Here is a 15,396-nt window from a genome sequence, read left to right on the forward strand (position 1 = left end):
TCACGGCACCTTTCCGTGCAAGCGCAGGATATGCAACACCTACCCTTTTACCTCCTCCCTTCCCACTATCCAGGGCCCCAAATACTCCTCCAAGTGAAACAGCGATTTACTTGTACGTCTTTCAATTTAGTATACTGTATTCGCTGCTCACGCTGTGGTCTCCTCTACATTGGGGAGATTAAACGTAGATTGGGTGACAGCTTTGCAGAGCAGACCGCAAGTGTGACCCTGAGCTTCTGGTTGCCTGTCACTTTAATTCTCCATTCCACTCCCACTCTGAGCTCTCCATCTCGGTCTCCTACACTGTTCCAACAAAGCTCAATGCAAGCTCGAGGAACAGCACCTCATCTTTAATTTAGGCACTTTACATCGAGTTCAACAATTTAAGTGTAGTGGCTGCTAATATTTGGCTCCCTTTCCTCCACCCCAGAGCCTGCTTATTTTTTTCTCTCTCCTTGTCTCTAATGGCAATTGATCATTATCCCATCATTCACACCCTATCTTGACTAATGTTTTTCTAACTCCTGGCATTACCATTTGAATTTAGGCCATTATCTCTTTTGTCTCTCTAATCTCTCCTGTCTTCCACCGTCACAGACCTGCCCTTTTGTTCTTTCTTCCCCTCCCCCTTTCAGTGCTTGTTAAGAATCTGTTCTTTCCGAACACTCCAGTTCTGATGAAGGGTCATTGACTAGAAACAGTAACTTTGCTGTCTCTCCACAGATGCTGCCTGACCCACTAAGATTTCCAGCATTTTGTGTTTTTATTCCAGATTCCAGCAACCGCAGTATTTTGCTTCTGAATTTATCGCTTCAGTTGCATTCTATATGTAGTAAATGCTTTTGAGATTGAAAAATGTAGAAATTTTTTTTTTTGCTTTTCCTTTGTCTCTCTTTGCTATCTTAATTACATTTTCTTGCCCTCTCTTTATTTCCCTTTCTGTATTTGATTTGGCTCCAATTCACTCCCCTTCTCTGTTGCTCCTTCAGCTTTCTCAATCCTTAAAGCTCATTGGTTAAGGAGATACAATGTTGGTCCCACCATTCACTAAGGTCCCAGATGCTCCAATGAAATCTTAGAGTTCCTCAAAGAAATAATAAGGAAGTAATATCCCCAAGTAAAGCAAGAAACAAAAAAGTACTGGAAACACTCAGTCGGTCATTTAGCATCTGGGGAGAGAACAGATGAGTTCATATTTCAGGTGTAATGCAAGATTTCTCTCCAGACACAGATTACTGGAACTTTTGAGAGGACTTAAAACTCCTCTAATTAATATGCACAAAGAGAGTTTCTGTATTTACTATTTTACTCCATGTAAATAAATACTGCAAAACAATTCACAAGGGACATATTGGCAGAGAAATGTTTTAAAAAAAACACATCACAACAACTTGTATTTATATAGCGCCTTTAACATAAAAAATCCCTAGGTGCTTCACAGGACATTTGGAGAAATTACAGCAGAGTAGATTTTAAGGAGCACCTTAAAAGAGGTAAAGAGATTTAGGGATGGAATTCCAGAACTTAGGGCCTTGGTAGTTGAAGGCACGGCGACCAATGGTTGAGCGATTATAATCAGGGATGCTCAAGAGGACAGAATTACAGTAGCGCAGATATCTCAGGGCGTGTGGGGCTGGAGATTACAGAAATAAGTAGGGACAAGGACAAGGACAAGGACATGGGGAGATTTGAAAATAAGGACGAGAATTTTAAAATTGAGGTGTTGCTTAACCGGAGCCAATGTAGGTCAGCAAGCACAGGGGTGATGTGTGAACAGAACTTGGTGCGAGCTAGGACATGGGCAGCAGAGTTTTGGATGACCTTAAGTTTAAGTAGGGTAGAACATGGGAGGCTAGCCAGAAGTACACTGGAAGTCAAGTCTAGAGGTAACAAAGGAATGGATGAGAGTTTCAGCAGCAGATGAGCTGAGACAGGGACAGAGACAGGTGATGTTACTGAGGTGGAAACAGGCAGTTTTAGTTATACCACAGATCGGAAGTTCATTTCAGGGTCAAATATGACTCCAAGGTTGCGAACTGTCTGGTTTAGCCTCAGACAGATGCTAGAGGGATTGTGTCAATGGCTGGGGAACGAAATTTGTGGCGGGGACCAAAGATAATGGTTTTGGTCTTCCCAATATTTAATTGGGTATATTTAATTAGCACAGACACGTGTGGGTAATGTCGGCAATACCCATATTGCAAATTGTTAAAGCAATATATAAACCAAACCAACATGGCAAACCACTAAAAACACACTACATTCCAGATTATAAAGCTGTTACAGATTTGTTCACTTGACAGGGCAAGGACTAGTTCATAGTTGCTGACTTATCTTAACCAAAGGTGTTCCCCAAAAAAACAAAACAGTAATAAATTGCACAAAACACTATTTTCTCCATCCATTCAATAACTAGTGTAGCCTTTAGTAGCAGTATGCCAGTTTGCAGGTGCTAAATTCAGGCATCTTGAGTTTATTCACACAACTTTAAGTTTGAACGACCCATTGTGAAATGGGCCCATGAAGAAGTTGGTTATACAACTGTGAAGAATCTGATTAAGAAGTCATGGGGGTAATGGAAATGATGTATACAAGGGTCTCCAAATTTATAATAGTACCCCGTTAGAGAGAGTGCAGCTAATCACGTGAAGGCAAATTACTTAAAAAAAAATTTGTTCCTGGGCTGTGGGCGTCACTGGCAATGCCAGCATTTATTGTCCACCCCTAATTACCCTTAAGGTGGTGGTGAGCAGCCTTCCTGAACCGCTGCAGGTGAAGGTACTCCCATACTGCTGTTCGGGAGTTCCAAGATTTTGACCCAACGATTTGCAGGCACCTGCTGCCCTTGTCCTTCTAGGTGGTAAAGATCATGGGTTAGGGAGGTTGTAACCAATTTCAGCATGGGCCCGTTTCACAACGTACCCATCCAGGAAGAATGACTGAAAACTGTTAATTCAGGGATGCTATGACAGAAAAGAGAAACCAAGCAAAAGTTTTATTTTGCTAAGAGAACAGAGACTTTCAGCATCAAAATCTGTTTAGGCAGAATCCAAGGTCAAATTCGGCACAGAACAGGCTGTGTTAGATGCAGATAATCATTAGAGCGTCACAGAAACAAATTGAGGCTACAGCAACATGAGTTGGCATCAAAATATATGGACTTTATCGTTTAACAAATCAGAGACCAATCATCATAGGCGGTCCCTCGAACGAGGATGACTTGCTTCCACACCAAAAGGAAAACTTTCTCCCCACCCATTTTTAAAATGTATTGCTCCACAGTTTGCACTATTTCTTTTCCTGCCTGCTAAGTGCTGAATTATCTGACCAGATTTAAAAGAGCCTTAGCAGGAGTTAAGCGATATGTAGATTAATAAAAGCAGACGTCTCTATCGCAGAGCAGGCTTACGTGCAAGCAGCTGAATTCTATCAGCCTTCCTACTGGGGGACCAACCACCATTTTATTTCGATGCAGGAACGAGGGTAGTTAGGCTATACACATGGCAGGTTACTCTGAACAGAACAATAAGCATTTGAAGATATTTAACACAAATGGAGAAGTTGCATTGTAATGTTACATAACGATCAGTGGAGTTTGTTTCTCGCTACTCTATATAAAACGCTACTCCAGATTGCAAAGTGCCGCAGTACAGCAGGACCTGGGGGTACTTGTGCATGAAACACAAAAGGATAGTGTGTAGGTACAGCAAGTGATCAGGAAGCCAATGGAATCTTGGCCTTTATTACAAAGAGGATGGAGTATAAAAGCAGGGAAGTTTTTCTATAGCTAGACAAGGTATTGGTGAGGCCACACCTGGAATACTGCGTGCAGTTTTGATTTCCATATTTACGAAAGGATATACTTGCTTTGGAGGCAGTTCAGAGAAGGTTCACTAGGTTGATTTCGGGGATTGATTTATGAGGAAAGGTTGGAATTCAGAAGAATGAGAGGTGATCTTATCGAAACGTATAAGATTATGAGGGGCTTAACAAGGTGGATGTAGAGAGGATGTTTCCACTGATGGGAGAGACTAGAACTAGAGGGCATGATCTTAGAATAAGGGGCCGCCCTTTTAAAACAGAGATGAGGAGAAATTTCTTCTCTCAGAAGGTTGCGAATCTGTGGAATTCACTGCCTCAGAGGTGTGGAAGCTGGGACATTGAATAAACTCAAGAAAGGAATAGGCAGTTTTAAAAAAAAAAATGATAAGGAGATATGGGGAGCAGGTGGGGAAGTGGAGCCGAGTCAATTATCAGATCAGCCATGATCTTATTGAATGGCAGAGCAGGGTCAAGGGTTCGTATGGCTTACTCCTGTTCCTATTATGTTCTTAAAACATATTACTGAAGAGTCAACACAAAGATGAGATAACATTTGAAAAGCTGAGATAACGATGTCAGCTCAACATTTTTATTTTCCATTCTGTCATGTGCCCTGTTACTCAAGATGACAGATACCACAGGCATTACATATATTGCCTTTTTAATGTTCAAAATTAGCATTAAACATTCTCTATTCAAGATTAGTACAAGCCAGAGTAAAAATGTTTAATGTTGCCCCAAAGCTATACATTAATTAGGACCTCAGAAGAATATCTTACATGAAGCCCTCTGATCTCAAAGTACGACTGCTGAGTTACTGTTTAGTTGAGAGAAGTTGTGTTGTGAACTCGTACTCAGCAGGAACTGGATTGAGACTTTTCAAACTCAATTCACCTCAGCTTCTTACAGCCAGAATTGATATATATCGAGTAAATTGATATATATCGAGTAGGCTCTATTCAAACTTAGGTCTCAGAGATGGTATGCAAATCCACTGCTCCTTGCATTCAAATCCCTTCATAGTCTCACCCCATCTTATCTCTGTCACCTCCTCCCGCCCTACAAGCCTTCAAGATTTCTGCACTCCTCTAATTCTGGCCTCTTGGGTATCACCGATTCTAATCGCTCCCACTTGTGGCAGCCATGCCTTCAGCTGCCTTGGCCTGAAGCTCTGGAATTCCCTCCCTAAACCTCTCCGCCTCGCAAGATGCTCCTTAAAACCTACCTCTTCAGCCAGGCTTTTGGTCAGCTGTTCTGATATCTCCTGTTGTGAATTTGTATCAAATTTTGATTAATAATGCTCTTGAAGCACCTTGGGACATTTTGCTACTTTAAAGATGCTATATAAATACAAGTTGTTGCTCCGGGCGATCCCATTTTCGAAAGCCACTGCTCAATTTGATGGAATAAGTCGAGAGCACCTTGCATTGCAAAAGCCTCACACATTGAATAACTTGTTTTCTTTTTCGTTTATTGGCAGTGGAAAATAAAAGTTTAAGTATTTTATTGAAAGAAAGCAATAAATACTGTGATAAAAATAGTTCAAAGTACTGTATAGACTGTACATAATTTGTTACAAGAAGGCAGAGAGAGAAACTCAGACAGCAACAAAATATTGGACAAATAACAGTACATGATTCAGGCCATCATACATTAAAAATTGACCATTCAGCATAGCTTTAGGACAGATTTACAATGTGTTGGTACACAATACATAACTCACCATGATACCAACAAAACTGCAGCTGACATGTTGATGGATTATTTAAAAATACTGAACACTCTTATTGATGAAGCCAAGATAACATTTTCCCGATCTCCTATTTATGGGTCGTCTTTTAAAAAGTAAAATGCACAATATCTATAGATTAGAAAAGGGTTGCAAAAACTTAACCATATTTCATGAAAAATAAATAAGGCTTTCATTTTATTTTTAAAAGTACCCCGCTTCTTATACTTTTCAAGTTGAATAGTCCTGCTCTCCTCCTTTCCTTCCCCCCCCAATTGACATCACTGTCATTGATATTGGTCCATTGAAAAGTTATACCAGCCTTTTCTTAAGAGTAAAGTAAGGGGAGGAAATAACATTGGAGTTATGGCAGGAGTTCCTTTACTCGCATTCAATCCCACCTTTTCCTCAATAGTCACATCTCTGATTATATCCATCTATTCATTAACCATACTGAAAAATGGACAAGAATTTACAGCTTTAAAAATGCGAAGAGATGGTTTAAGGATTTAATTACAGACTTCAGACTAACTACAACATCAACACACTTCGTGCTGTCAGCATGCAGTTTCTTTTGGGAAAACAGCATGAAAATGCCATTATACCCATTTTTTTGTCCTGAACTTTATAAAAAAACATCTGAATATCTGTAGTAATTACATAACGATTTACAAAACCCCCATGATTTTCACAGGGATGAATACATACAGACATATGGTACATTTCCTTGAAAAAAATATGATTAAGAGTAAAGAAAATTGATGTAAGAAATTGTACATAATTATAAATGTGTTCTAAGCAAGAGTACACAATTAAAGCGAGATGCCAGATCTACAATAAATCAATATTGAAACAGGTTTACATAAATATAAGAAACATTTATTCTAAAATTTTATATCTAGGGTACTCGTGAGTCGTGGTTCAACTAATTAAAATCTCTGTAGTAAAATATTAAGTCCAAGTTAGAAATATTGCTACATCACAGATCTCCCGGCTTTCCCAGCATTTCATGTGATGTAAAGTTCCTGCACAGAGGCTTTGAATGCTGCGTCATCATCTGTTGAAATAGTGTGAATGAACTGAAAAATAAAAACAACACGATTAAATACCTAAACTAGACACAGAGCTAAATACAACAGGTACCAATACTGCAGGGTAACTTCATTGCCAAGACTGGAGAGATGCACGGACAAGAAATGAAAAAAAAAATAATTTTACACGGCTAGTGTGGCAGAACTGAAGTTGTCAAGGATTTAGTATCAGGACTATCACAAAAATGTAACTTCAGGAATGCTGTTTGGGAAAACAATTATCTCAAAACAAATTTAAATTCTACTTCTTCCAAAGTACTTGCCATGGTTCCACTACGTTGCTTTGTGTTGGTGTAAAACTGCAAGTGCACAATTGTAATTTATTTGCATTGTTCGCAATACAAAAGTCTCTAACTTCACTTGCACAACCAAGTCATCATGATCAAAACATTAATTTTCATTTATCACATACCATCTTTCAGTACGATTTTAAGAACATAAGAAATAGGAGCAGGAGTAGGCCATACGGATCCTCGAGCCTGCTCCGCCATTCAATAAGATCGTGGCTGATCATTGGCCTCAACTCCACTTTCCTGCCCGATCTCCATATCCCTTGATTCCCCTAAACTCCAAAAATTGATCTATCTCAGCCTTGAATATATTCAGAGACTCAGCATCCACAGTCCTCTGGGGCAGAGAATTCCAAAGATTCACAACCCTCAGTGAAGAAATTCCTCCATATCTGTCTTAAATGGCCTATCTCTTATCCAGAGACTGTGCCTCCTAGTTCGAGACATGCCCGCCAGTGGAAACATCCTCTCATCATCTACCCAGTCAATCTCCTTCAGAATCTTGTATGTTTCAATAAGATCATCTCTCATTCTTCTAAACTCCAGAGAGTCTAGGCCCATTCTACACAATCTCTCATCCCAGGAATCAATCTAGTGAACTTTTATTGCACCACCTTCAAGGCAAGTACATCCTTCCTTAGATAAGGAGACCAAAACTGTACACAGTACTCCAGGTGTGGTCTCACCAAGGCTCTATACAATTGTAGCAAGACTTCCTTACTCTTATTCCCCTTGGAATAAAATTAATGTTTTATTCATTATTGAAGTAACCATTGAGAAACACAGCAGAATGCTTCAGCGCATAACTGAGAAAGAGCTTGAGCAATTCACTAATTTGAAATAGTTCTCGTACTACTACAATAAAGTATAGATGTTTTAGTTATTGTATTTTATCTTCCTGCCCTCAAAATTATAGCACAATTTACTCTGAATTCTGGCAGTTATATCAAATTATCTGTTAATCCGATGTGTTTCGCTCTTTTTCTTTACATTGGTATTTTATTTACATTGTTTAATTTAAATTACTAAATCTGTCACATTGTGTGTGAAATAAAATGACTTAAGAGTTAACATGAGGGAACAGTAGTACATTATGCAACTCTGGCAGCCACATTCCAAACTTTAAAAAAGAAATTTAGACAGCAGAAAATAGTGCAATAATATAAAATCCCGAAAAATATAGACCTTCTAATTATTTAGCTAGGTTTTTTTTTTAAACTCTTGAATTCAGATCACAACCCAAATCAGTCTAGAAAATGTGTGCTCCATAGGCTAAAATTGAAACAAATTCAAATAAATTCAATATAATTGGCAAAATAAATTAGGATGGAATGCACACAAAAACCAAATGAACTTGCATTTATTTAGTGCCTTTCACATTCTCAGGTCATCGGAAAGCAATTCACATCCAATGAATTACTTTTAAGGTGTAGTATCTATGGTTATTTAGAAAAGCAATTCGTACACCGCAAAATCCCACAAACAGTCACATAAATAATCAGGTAGACTATTCAGGTGGCGTTGGTTAGCCAAGTATATCAGATTAACTTCCCGCTCTTCAAATATATCCACTTCAATGGTTTTAAGCACTTGGGCTTTTAACTATCTTCACCAGGTACACTGCTAAAAGGAGTTTGCATGCAACATTTGCTGTATCATTGCCACTTCCCTATGAAACTGAAGGCACGTCCCGTGCTGGTTATCAGTACGGGGAAAAATAAAGAAGCACTTCCCGCACTAGATCTGGTTCTGTGTAATGAGACAGGAATAATAAACGATCTCCTAGTAAAAGATCCTCTCGGAATGAGTGATCACAGTATGGTTGAATTTGTAATACAGATTGAGGGTGAGGAAGTAGTGTCTCAAACGAGCGTACTATGCTTAAACAAAGGGGACTACAGTGGGATGAGGGCAGAGTTGGCTAAAGCAGACTGGAAACACAGACTAAACGGTGGCACAATTGAGGAACAGTGGATGACTTTTAAGGAGCTCTTTCATAGTGCTCAACAAAAATATATTCCAGTGAAAAAGAAGGCGGTAAGAGAAGTGATAACCAGCCGTGGATAACCAAGGAAATAAAGGAGAATATCAAATTAAAAACCAATGCGTATAAGGTGGCCAAGGTTAGTGGGAAACTAGAAGATTGGGAAAATTTTAAACGACAGCAAAGAATGACTAAGAAAGCAATAAAGAAAGGAAAGATAGATTACAAAAGTAAACTTGCACAAAACATAAAAACAGATAGTAAAAGCTTTTACCGATATATAAAACGGAAAAGAGTGACTAAAGTAAATGTTGGTCCCTTAGAAAATGAGAAGGGGGATTCAATAATGGGAAATGTGGAAATGGCTGAGACCTTAAACAATTATTTTGCTTCAGTCTTCACAGTGGAAGACACAAAAACCATGCCAAAAATTGCTGGTCATTAGAATGTGGGAAGGGAGGACCTTGAGATAATCACTATCACTAGTGGGGTAGTGCTGGACAGGTTAATGGGACTCAAGGTAGACAAGTCCCCTGGCCCTGATGAAATGCATCCCAGGGTATTAAAAGAGATGGCGGAAGTTATAGCAGATGCATTCGTTATAATCTACCAAAATTCTCTGGACTCTGGGGAGGTACCAGTGGATTAGTAAGCAGCTAATGTAACGCCTCTGTTTAAAAAAGGGGGCAGACAAAAGGCAGGTAACTATAGGCCGGTTAGTTTAACATCTGTAGTGGGGAAAATGCTTGAAGCTATCATTAAGGAAGAAATAGCGGGACATCTAGATAGGAATAGTGCAATCAAGCAGATGCAACATGGATTCATGAAGGGGAAATCATGTTTAACTAATTTACTGGAATTCTTTGAGGATATAACGAGCATGGTGGATAGAGGTGTACCGATGGATGTGGTGTATTTAGATTTCCAAAAGGCATTCGATAAGGTGCCACACAAAAGGTTACTGCAGAAGATAAAGGTACGCGGAGTCAGAGGAAATGTATTAGCATGGATAGAGAATTGGCTGGCTAACAGAAAGCAGAGAGTCGGGATAAATGGGTCCTTTTCGGGTTGGAAATCGGTGGTTAGTGGTGTGCCACAGGGATCGGTGCTGGGACCACAACTGTTTACAATATACATAGATGACCTGGAAGAGGGGACAGAGTGTAGTGTGATAAAATTTGCAGATGACACAAAGATTAGTGGGAAAGCGGGTTGTGTAGAGGACACTGAGAGGCAGCAGAGATTTAGATAGGTTAAGCGAATGGGCTAAGGTTTGGCAGATGGAATACAATGTTGGAAAATGTGAGGTCATCCACCTTGGAAAAAAAACAGTAAAAGGGATTATTATTTGAATGGGGAGAAATTACAACATGCTGCGATGCAGAGGGACCTGGGGGTCCTTGTGCATGAATCCCAAAAAGTTAGTTTGCAGGTGCAACAGGTAATCAGGAAGGCGAATGGAATGTTGGCCTTCATTGCGAGAGGGATGGAGTACAAAAGCAGGGAGGTCCTGCTGCAACTGTATAGGGTTGTTGGTGAGGCCGCACCTGGAGTACTGCGTGCAGTTTTGGTCATCTTTCTTAAGGAAGGATATACTAGCTTTGGAGGGGGTACAGAGATGATTCACTAGGCTGATTTCAGAGATTAGGGGGTTACCTTATGATGATAGATTGAGTAGACTGGGTCTTTACTCGTTGGAGTTCAGAAGGATGAGGGGTGATCTTATAGAAACATTTAAAATAATGAAAGGGATAGACAAGATATAGGCAGAGAGGTTGTTTCCACTGGTCGGGGAGACGAGAACTAGGGAGCACAGCCTCAAAATACGGGGGAGCCAATTTAAAACCGAGTTGAGAAGGAATTTCTTCTCCTAGAGGGTTGTGAATCTGTGGAATTCTCTGCCCAAGGAAGCAGTTGAGGCTAGCTCATTGAATGTATTCAAATCACAGATAGATAGATTTTTAACCAATAAGGGAATTAAGGGTTACGGGGAGCGGGCGGATAAGTGGAGCTGAGTCCACGGCCAGATCAGCCATGATCTTGTTGAATTCCTAATTCTTATATTCTTAAACAGGGAAAGGGACTGTGTGTCGCACTATGATTGCAGCAGGTTCTGTTCATATTGGGTTTACCCCTCATTTTGCAATTCATCTTTTGATGGTGGGTGTTGTTCAACCCTACAAGCAGAAAGCCTACTAAATTATTTCTTTACTTTTTAAAATGGTCAATCTTTGAATAAAAGGATTTACATACACATGCGCATACTAATTGGCATAACTGAACTGGGAACCCTCGCTGAATCCATCGACTTGGACCAGGTTTCCTTTGGAGAGTTTATGCTCATGTATATGGCATCACAATCGGCCTGAAGCTCTCTGATACAGATGAAAAGCAGGCAGTGTCCGGGCGTCCAAGTCCTAAGATTACAAAGTTGTGTTTCGATGAGCTATGCTCATAATTAACACACAAAGCTAAAGCAATATATTGGGACACCTTAGGCCACACAAATATTCAGTTAAGGTTTAAAAGGAAAACAAAACCTACCCTAGTTCCTTTCGGAAAAAAAGTTACCAAAAAAGTGTCATTGCGCGGGCTCCCTTTGCGTGGGTAATTACAATCAAAAGTGCAATGTTCTAGGACAAGTCTCTTTCCCACACATGTGCAGAAACTCATTTAACAGCAGCACTGACCGACTTAAGAGCAGATCACCTCTCCACCCTGTTGGCCTGAGAATAGTGTAGGGTTTACAGATCAGGAGAACATTAAAAACTCGAGGCTACAAAGACTAAAATACTAACCATGAACTCCACATCACTCAAATCAGGGGTCTTTCACATTGCACAAACTTGCCCTCTGCAAGATGGTTAAGCACTAGTACTTAAAGTACTGACAGCAAGATGCATCTCCAAACACACCTTCATGTGCTCAATAGCTAAGGTTTCTAATGGCTGGAAGATTTACTTGATAATTTGGCCATGACAACACTTGCAAATTCTGAATGGGGCCAGACATAGAACAATTTGTAGTAAATAGACAGAGGGTGCACAGCCAAATCTCATTATTTTTAAAAAGTCACTGCAGTCCCCAACTCTCCCTGCCACTCAGCCATTGGCTTATTATCTTGCCTAAATACATCTTCGACTCAGTGCAGGCAGCTGAAGAAATCTCTGCTTTAAAATAAAAGGAAAAATATTGTGAAGACGCACAGTATTCCCATCTGAATCTTAAAAACAAAGGTACCGTCTGCCTGTGATCATGCAGAGGTCTTGGCAGGGAGATACTGCGGTGTGAATACTTACCCAAAATTAACACGAATAGGTTCGTACAGTAGCAGAATCCATTCTTTGCTCCCCAGAAACATTGCCTACGATTTGCACCAAAAGAGATAGCATGCAGAAAACATGCAGTTAGTTACAGATCAGGCATTTCACAAATGCACAAGCAAAACTGATTGTTTCTTCAGGCATCGAAACCCGAGGAGATTTAAAATTTCACAGCCCAAATCAGATTTCTAAGAGCAAATATTCCCTCCTAGGTTTGTAAGGACAGCAAATTTTTTACAATGCTGCAGATTCTTATTGTGACATAGGCTGCACCTGATCAAGTACTAGAGGGTAGATTTTTCAAGACCATGCACTGTTGGTGGGGCCCACGTGCAGCCAGCATGTAATCAGATAAGCACCTGTCGAGTTGGTTGTCTAGCGCAGGGCCTCACAAAATGTAACTTCATATTTAGCCAAGGCTACTGAGCCTGCAACTGTTAAAAATGAAGGAATCAAACCACATCTTTAGGGACAAGTCCTTTGATATTTTTTGGATTTAATTTATAGAGAAGAAACAGGACATGTATCTCACATTGAAGGGAGGGTAAAAGAACTTTTCCTCCCCACTCAAAGAACACATCACAGCAGTCAATTACAATGCTTAAGAGGGTGTTAGAGATAAACACGGGAAATATTAAAGAATATGGGGAAAGAGCTTACAATACTGACAGCCTTTAAAAATTGAGGTATTATTTTTATCATGCACTTGATCTAGCAGATTAATAATATGGTGACCCTTTCATCTTCCTAGTCCAACCATTGCTCATAATTCCTTATTCCCAGTTAGACAAGCACATGCAGCAACTGGTGCAATTTTCTCTAAGTACAGTCTGAAAGACTCCAAGTTGCCTAATTTATCTCAGCGGCTGAATGAATGATATGAACGCTGTCTGAACCACATGCAAGCAATAACCGAGAACAAGCATCACGACGTGTATGTGCCTTGAAGCAAACGTGATCTTACTCGGAAGCACTGAGGCTGTTGATTATTGTGGTATTGTTCCATAAATGATGTTTACATTATGCATCAACTGTGGCTTAAAAGTGTGGTGAATGTCTATACCAATCTTCAGATCAAGAATTTATTCTTGGAAAAATCCAATAGAAACTGTAACATGTGTGTTATAAACTAGATTACTTGTGCCCCTGCCTCTCCTCCTAGAAAAGCTCTGCTTCATGCTGGGGTGCACTTTCATGGAGTGTGGTTACCTCCAGGACCTTACCCAATTGATCATTTTTCATAAGCCAAGACAGTGAATGCTGACTATAAGAAAAAGGAGAACGAACTTGCATTTATATCGCACTTTCCACGATCTCGTCTTAAAGTACTTTACAGCCAATGAAGTATTTTTGAAGTGTCATCACTGTTGTAATGTAGGAAACGTGGCCGCCAACAATTTGAGCGCAGCAAGCTCCCACAAACAAGAATGTGACAATTATCTGATTTTTAAGTTTGGATTGAAGGATAAATATTGGCCAGAACACCAGGGAGAACTCCTCTGCTCTTGCTTACTGTGGCTCAGTGGTGAGGGAGTGCTGCACTGTCGGAAATGCCATTTTTTGGATGAGACATTAAACCGAGGCCCCGTCTTCCCCCTCGGGTGGACGTAAAAAAATCCCATTGACTATTCAAAGACCCTGTGCACACATGACTTTCCAATAGAAAGTCGCCAGGTAGTGATTAGCAGCAGGAGCTCAGGCTGATAAGGCCTAGATAGACGAAATTCCAGTGGAAATGTAAAGATAATGTTTTGCTTGCCTCAGCTGTGATGAAATCCAGGCTGTAATTAAAATCTTTGTTTAAAAAAAACCAAAATGTAAGTATGTCAGTGAAAGGAGTTCATCTGACACCTCATAACCTCAGAGTTCTTGGTGTCGGAGACTGCATCACCTATATTTTTCAAGCTAGGTGATGCCCTGCATTATGGGCCTTGACAAATGGCTTAAATTTCTAGGTTAAAAAAGGTCACAATAGCACACATCATAAAAGGAAAATAAATTCTTCTCAAAAGGCATGCTTTTGGAACATCAGTAACGCTCCAATGTTATCATTTGGTGTTATTTTACTAGAGAGCGGATGACTATTTTTCACATGGGCTAACAGTCCAAAGCTGTGGCAAATATATTTTTATGAGCCAAGACATTTTGATCTCTGAGCTAGCATTCACGGACAATGTGCGCCATAAACTGGCATTCAATTTTATTTACAACAGAAACCTCATTGAATCAAGCCAAGTTAAGGAATGAAAAGTTCCTACACACGCAAAAGACCATTCAAAGCTTTTAAACGTTTATCGTAGGATCACATCCAGTAGCAATTTGAAATAGTAATATAAAGTGTCAACTAATGTCATCCAATAGGAAATCAATAATTACCATCTGTTTGCATCTTCTTTGGCTGCATGGAGGGTGAAGACATTGTTGAGGTAACTCTAAAATTAGCAGGTAACGTTTCTGCTGATCCAGGCGTCAGACCCCGTACGTCCTTTGGTCGGAACTTCTTTCTCCAGGAAGGTGCTCTTCTGAAACCCTTTTCATCCTCCTTACAGGCAAGGAAATAAAACCATTTCATTAGTTATTTCCAGTTATCTGTTCTTGTAGATAACTGCCCACAGCGACATACAGATTCATTAACTGTAGAAAATATGCCCGATTTACAGTGACATAAAATTAGTGTTTGAAGTTTCTTTGAACAGAACCATCACTAAATCCCTATTTGTATGTGGAAGTTGAATGAATGGGGAAGGATCTGGAAATCACAAGAATCTGTGAAGAAAAGATTAGGTTTGAATCTTACATCATCTAGTCTCCTGTCCGTTCCGAGAGCCAAAAGGTTGTTAAATTCTCTCTCCAGCGATTGGCGAGCCTGCAAGCATAAATGTCACCATTACTTCTTAATGTAAATTGAAAGCCTTTCAGTGTAATCATCCAATACAGATTGCAGTACTACGCTGAACATAAAGAAAACAATTATCCAAAGTACAGCGAGCATCTCAAGACAGTGTGGTGGGAGTAGATTACTCAGGAGGTACAGATTCCAATGGGAGTGCAATTATCCTTTAATGTTGTTTGGAATTGAACTTGTCATCTCACAAACATCCCTCTTCCTGTGCAATACAGCACCCCATGCACTTTACTTTCATCACAAGCCTGCTAT

The 15,396-nt window shown here is 39.9% G+C and overlaps 1 protein-coding gene across 5 annotated transcripts in view; it reads right to left on the bottom strand.

Moving 5' to 3' along the window:
* Positions 1 to 4,755: 4,755 nt before the first annotated feature.
* Positions 4,756 to 15,396, bottom strand: part of LOC139258367 (liprin-alpha-1-like) — a 73,795-nt gene continuing 63,154 nt past the window's right edge. For 4 of the 5 annotated variants that reach the window (XM_070874744.1, XM_070874743.1, XM_070874745.1 and 1 more), the window contains 4 exons: positions 15,037 to 15,105; positions 14,616 to 14,781; positions 12,216 to 12,280; positions 4,757 to 6,630 (listed from right to left, as the gene is read on the bottom strand). In XM_070874744.1, the coding sequence (XP_070730845.1) occupies positions 12,222 to 12,280; positions 14,616 to 14,781; positions 15,037 to 15,105 (294 nt within the window). In that variant the 3' untranslated portion in view covers positions 4,757 to 6,630; positions 12,216 to 12,221. Of the gene's footprint in view, positions 6,631 to 12,215; positions 12,281 to 14,615; positions 14,782 to 15,036; positions 15,106 to 15,396 lie in introns of all 5 variants that reach the window. The other variant, XM_070874747.1, reaches the window with a different exon arrangement.

Source organism: Pristiophorus japonicus, unplaced genomic scaffold (genome assembly GCF_044704955.1).
Source record: "Pristiophorus japonicus isolate sPriJap1 unplaced genomic scaffold, sPriJap1.hap1 HAP1_SCAFFOLD_947, whole genome shotgun sequence".
Taxonomy (NCBI): domain Eukaryota; kingdom Metazoa; phylum Chordata; class Chondrichthyes; family Pristiophoridae; genus Pristiophorus; species Pristiophorus japonicus.